The 6,406-nt window shown below is 34.7% G+C and overlaps 1 protein-coding gene across 1 annotated transcript; it reads left to right on the top strand.

The window, feature by feature from the left end:
• Positions 1-622: 622 nt before the first annotated feature.
• LOC113805536 (ionotropic receptor 93a) lies at positions 623-6,406 on the top strand. Its single transcript, XM_027356553.2, has 5 exons — positions 623-835; positions 1,616-1,775; positions 2,981-3,080; positions 4,552-4,681; positions 6,174-6,406. Exons 1-5 carry the CDS (start codon positions 623-625, stop codon positions 6,282-6,284), a joined length of 714 nt encoding a protein of 237 aa, XP_027212354.2. The 3' UTR covers positions 6,285-6,406.

The raw sequence follows: 6,406 nt of genomic DNA on the forward strand, positions 1-6,406 counted from the left end.
CGTGCTGGTAGCCAGAAAGGGCAGTCTCGAGGTGGATCCATGGGCCTTTCTCTCCGTGCTTTCCCTGTCGACGTGGCTCCTCCTGTTCCTGGCCCTGCTGGCGTCAGGTACCGCCCTTGCAGTGTTGGGCCTCTCGCGCTGGGCCAGGGGTCGCTACCCGTTCTCGCAAGCGGTTCTGATGGACCTGCTGAGGATTCTTGTGCAGCAAGGTATGTATGCCAACGGACCCGTGCGGAAGAGTGGAATAATCTTCTTCGGTTAGTAATCTGACGTTCTCAAATGCATATAATTTTGCCTGATTAGTAAAGTGAAGTTTTAGTTACACATCACAGTTGGATATTTTCTTTTTTGCAATTGTTAGCTGGAGGGATAAATCGGGACAGTGTAGAAAGGTAGAAACGGTAGATTTCATAAGGAAGGCTGAAAACTGCTGAACTACACATTCTAGATAACATCCGTGGTCCTAAGTAGGACCGCCGGCAGGCAAAGACCCCGGGCCCGTAAAAATGTACAGGTCGCTTATGCAAATTTATAGGGTGTATTTATATTAAAACAATGTTACAGCAGTCAAAGTTAACGAGAAAATTATAAAACCCACTCTCTTCTCTCTCTCTCTTAAGAAATGCGCTCGTCGCCCCATAGCTGGCAGCGGTGCATTTTAGGCTCGTGGTTATTGTTGACAACAGTGCTGGTTTGGGCCTACTGCTCCACCGTGACCTCCGCCTTCGCCGTGCGCTTCGCCTCCCGCCCGGTGCACAGCGTCAGGGATGTGTTCGCTGACGATCGCCTTGTCGTGGTCATGGCGGAGGCGACCGTTTACACCGACAACATTGAGGTGAAAACGACTAGATTTTTTGTGTGTGTTTATGAATATATATATATATATATATATATATATATATATATATATATATATATATATATATATGTATGTATGTATATATATACATTAACACACACATACACATACATATATATAGACATATCTATAATTATATATATGTATATATGTGTATGTATATGTGTGTATTTATTTGTATATATATATATATATATATATATATATATATATATATATATATATGTATATAATATATATATATATATATATATATATATATATATATATATATATATATATCTGTGTGTGTGTGTATGTGTATGTACACACACACACACGTATATATATATATATATATATATATATATATATATATATATATATATATATATATATATATATATATATATATATATATATATATATATATATATATATATACACACACACACACACACATGTGTGTGTGTGTGTGTCAAAGCAACATTATATAGCATAGCATCGCACAAAAAGAAATTAAAGTATTTCACTTACGAGTTTATTATATATTATACTATAATAAATAATGCATTTTATTATCTCTGAGTTTATTATTCATTATACGGTAATAGATAATACAGGTTCTTACTTATAATACAATAATAAATGATACACTTTATAATCTCTGTTTACCATTCATTATACGATAACAAACAATACATTTCTCTGAATTTACCATTCATCTTTACACGATAATTAATAATATTGTTAATTATTTATTATGACCTTTGGCAGAGAGAAGAAACTGAAGTATTTAAGATGTTGGCTGAGTTAAAGAGACAAGGGCGTTTAATCTACCAACCGTTGCCGTTCAGGATAGGACAAGGTGACTACGTTTTTCTCCAACATGGGGCATCAGCTGATTTCGAAATAGCTGAGGAATATTTGAAATCAGGTAATCTCTTTCATTTAGCATATATTTATAGTGTAAGAGCAGTGGTATTAACGTTAGGATAGTGTTAAAGTTGTTGTTGTTGTTATTTTCATCGTTATATTTACATGACGTTGCTGTGTGTTCGTTGTAACACTGCTATTTAAAAGTATTGCAATTTAATTTCGAAATAGCTGAGTACTTGCAATCAGATCGCTTTAAATTGACATATTTGTTATGTAACAGTAGTAGTTATAACGCTGGGATAGTGTTAGTGTTACTGTTATCATTATTTTGTTATATTGATTGACACGTTGTAATTTAGCAATGCTGCTATTTGAAAATACTATGATTTAATTTCGAAAAGGCTGAAGAGTACTTGAAATCAGGTAATTTCTTTAAATTTACATATACGTGTAGTGTAACTAGTACTAGTAACATTATTAGGATAGGCATATAAATGTAAATGTTTTTATCATTATCATTGTTGTTATTTTTACTGACGATGTTGTACATATGGTAATACTGCTATTTTGAATGTATTAGTAGTACTTATTTGAAAGTATAATAATCTTCAATGATATTTTTATTGTTAATATGAAAATCATTATGATTATCGTTAATATATTATTATCTTTATGATCACTATTGGTACCGTTTTATCTATCGTTGTTATGATTATCCCCATTACTATCGATATTAACACTACTATGTTTATTATCTCATACGTCATTATTATCATCATACACATCACTCTTGAACCGCAACATTTAAGAACCATGAAAAATAACCGAAAATCAGTGAGAGATAATAAAAAAAAAAAAAATGTCCTTTAAAAATTTATGTGCAGAGTATCCCATTGACTCCTTAGTTGACCTATCTCATTAGCTAACATGGTAAGAATGTGGAAGTAAATCATATAACTTATGCAAGTGCAGTTATATAGTCGTTTTAGGACTATACTTATAACCCATAATCTTAGCATGTGATGTGGAATTGGGTGCAAAACCATTCAAAACTCAGTTACCATGATAATATTATTTCTCGTATATGTAAACAACCCAACGCGGCAAAACGCTCTGTGTCTGAGACGGTTGGTTTTGTTCAAGCAGTACGACACTTTGTCTCGATGGGTTTTCGTACGCCCGGCAGCGTTGATGTTTCACCCACAAGACTTGGAATAATTGCAAGCATATGGCGCTGCAGATAAAGCCTATTACTATTTACAGGAAAGTGTGAATTCTACAAAGGGAAAGAACGTCTTTTGTATCTGCCAGAATCTCTCGTTCTTCCGAAAGGCAGTCCTCTCATTCATGCTATCAATCACAGGTAATAAAGATAATGATAGTAATATTGATCAATATTATTATTAGTAGTAGTAATGATATTGTTGCGAATATTGTCATCATAATAATTGATTTCGTTACTATTACTACAATCACTGTTGTTGTTGCTGGTATTGCTGCTGGTATTGCTGCTGCTATTTATGTATATCCTACCACCATCCCCACCATTACAACAACAACTACTACTACTACTTCTACTATGATTATTTTTATAATTATTATTCTTATAATTACAGAGTTTAGTTTGTGAAGTTACTGTTAAAAAAAAATCACTGTACATTACTGACATTTACGTGGTTAGTCTGGGTCACTGATTCCCAAGCTTTAGACTGTCAAATTTCCAGAAACTCAGAAGCACCAACATAAATATTTTTACATGCCCCTTCGAAATCTTGAAAATATTTTTGTCTAGACTTTTAAATATATTTACATGAAGTATTTAGCAGAGCTAACAGGATCGTAAATCGATAAAGATATCAAGAAAAAATGCATATTAAAAATACCCAAACAGTAGATCACTTTCTACCTGAAAATCTAATTGCGAAGCCCAAGGTGCATGAGTGTAACAGTTTCACATCTTATCAGGGTTATTCACCTGGAAATATGTTCTCTTTGTAGTGTGTGTGTGTGTGTGTGTGTGTGTGTGTGTGTGTGTGTGTGTGTGTGTGTGTGTGTGTGTGTGTGTGTGTGTGTGTGTATGTGTGTGTGTGTGTGTGTGTGTGTGTGTGTGTGTGTGTGCGCGCGCGTGCGTGCGTGCGATGTGTGTGTGTGTGTGTGTGTGTGTGTTTTGTGTGTGTTGTGTGTTTTGTGTGTGTGTGCGTGTGTTTTGTGTGTGTGTGTGTGTGTGTGTGTGTGTGTGTGTGTGTGTGTGTGTGTGTGTGTGTGTGTGTGTGTGTGTACGGCCTCAGTGAAACTTGAATGGAGAAGTAGTTGCCACGCAATAACACAAAATACAAATTCCCAATAATCTGACCTTCTAACGCCCTAAATGCACATATAACTAGTGCATATCGTCAAAGTAATGAAGGCATCTTTACACATCCGAGCTAATCCCGGCCTCATCACCTTTAGCCATTGCAAGTATTAAATATATACATTTTCATTTCTTTCCTAGTTTCTTTTTTCGTTTTTTTCCATCATTGTTATAACTGAAAAACTTCCTATAAGTTATCACACAAATTGGTATGGTAAAAAAGGCGTCAGAGCTAATGACAATTTGAGATATAAGTATATACATAATTATTTGTATAAATTACTCGATATTGGTTTGCCTACTAGAAGTACGACCAAAATTCTCCTCTTTTATTTATGTTAACTAAGAGTCCCTTAACACGAACAGCCGTCAGAATGTTCTTGGGAAAAGTAATTTCATTTCCGAGTTCAGGAGGTTAAATTGAAGTGGAGACAGCTGGATATGTGTGCCTAGAAAAGAACTTTTTATTATCCCAAATCAGGCTGAGGAGACTTGAGATGTCTGGGATCTTCTCGAAATGGAGAAAGGATGCTTTTCCCTTGCTAAACCGGTGCTCTTATTCTCCAGAGAAGATACTTGTCAAGGAAAGCCTCAAGTATAGTAGCATACGGGTAAGTTGTTTTTTTTATCTAAACCTACTAATGAAATGATACATCTATTATGATACTGGCAACACTAATCCATTACTATTCTATCTGGACTTTACACCTATTCAGATGTTAAAATCCAATACAGCCAAGGAGGAGTCTAGTCTTTATCAAAATGTTACGATTTTACTGTGTTTGGTTGTTTTAGACATTAAATGTGTTAGGATGAGATACACAATGAATGTACAGTCATGATCGGTTTATTTTGTTACAGAATAAAAGATTATATACAAGGTCTGTAACAGGGATGGCCAACCGGTCGATCCTGTTTTATGTCGATTACACTTTTTTTTTTTTTTTTTTTTTTTTTTTTTTTGGCAGTCTTCAGGTGATTGCTCGGAATCCATTTTTGCCTTTATATGTTCATGGCTGTTTTTTGTGTGTGGTCATAAGTAATGTAAATGTGGTTATTGTTTTTTTTTCTTCTTTTTCTTTTTTTTTTTTGAACTTGCAATAGAATGTTTTTGATACCATCCTAAACGTGAATATCGTATGAAACTTTGGTGATTGTACCGATAAGTGTGTCCCACCATCCAAATTCGGGGCTGACCAAAAAACTGTCCAGCATGTTGGTCAAGAAAGTTTGAAGAAAAATAAGCAGTTCATATGGGTTACTTACTATTAGCGTGCTAATCAACATCTTGTCATACTTCCTTAATCGTGCGAACGAACTTGAGATCTATTTTCAAACATATGAGTTAGAAGTAAATGTCTTATTTGATTGGAAGGAATACTAATAGACATAACTTGCAATGGTAAAGATTGAATCGATAAGGAAAGAAAAAGAAAGAAATGGCGTTTTAGGCCTACAATACAAACATAAAAAGCTGATCTTAAAATCCATAAAAATTTGGAGAAACTCCCGTCTCACCTTTTTATTTAGTAATTCATCTATTTATATATTTAACCATACCCAATGCGTGCAACGAATCATACATAAACATTTACGTACTCTGAATATTTCTCGAAAGACTGTAGCTGGCCCTGAACAAAAAAATGAATAAATCTGGTCTAGCGAATGGGATCTGGATATATTACCCTGGGATGCCAAGTTATACATATTTTTTCATGAATTATAAACTAATTTGGGGATTCCTTTAAAGATCTATACGCGGCTCCGTTTCCGCCGTTTCGGATGTTACAATCATAACAAAACAAACGCGCCGATTGTGAGTTTGTAAATATCTTGAAACTGATTACAGTCGTGAAAGGTGTATTTCCTAATAGCATTGGTTTAGAACGTGGGATAAGTGAATTGTGTTCTTGTGTATTACAGTATTCCATATACTTTTCAGTCCAACGTGTTCCTACTTATTTCGAAAATAATCTTTGAGTCATTATTTCAATAGATTCAATCGCATGCCCATATAAATGAAATTGTACAGTATTCTCATCAGTGCCAACCGAGATGATAACCTCACATAAAAACTAATTTATTTATCCTTATCTTTTCAAGGGTATGTTGCTGCTGCTGGCAAGCGGTCTCACGGCTGCCCTGGTTGTTTTCTTCCTTGAGCTAAAAGTGGCCAGGATCACCATTCACCAGACAATCACAAACAGCACGTGAATACAGGGTCTATATTATATACACATACTTACATAGACCTTACTTGAATATGCTAGTTAACAATTCATGCAGTTCATTATATACGATTTTCTTTCTAAATCTGAATACCATGCAAAAAGGGG

Source organism: Penaeus vannamei, chromosome 14 (assembly GCF_042767895.1).
Source record: "Penaeus vannamei isolate JL-2024 chromosome 14, ASM4276789v1, whole genome shotgun sequence".
NCBI classification, from domain to species: Eukaryota; Metazoa; Arthropoda; class Malacostraca; order Decapoda; family Penaeidae; genus Penaeus; species Penaeus vannamei.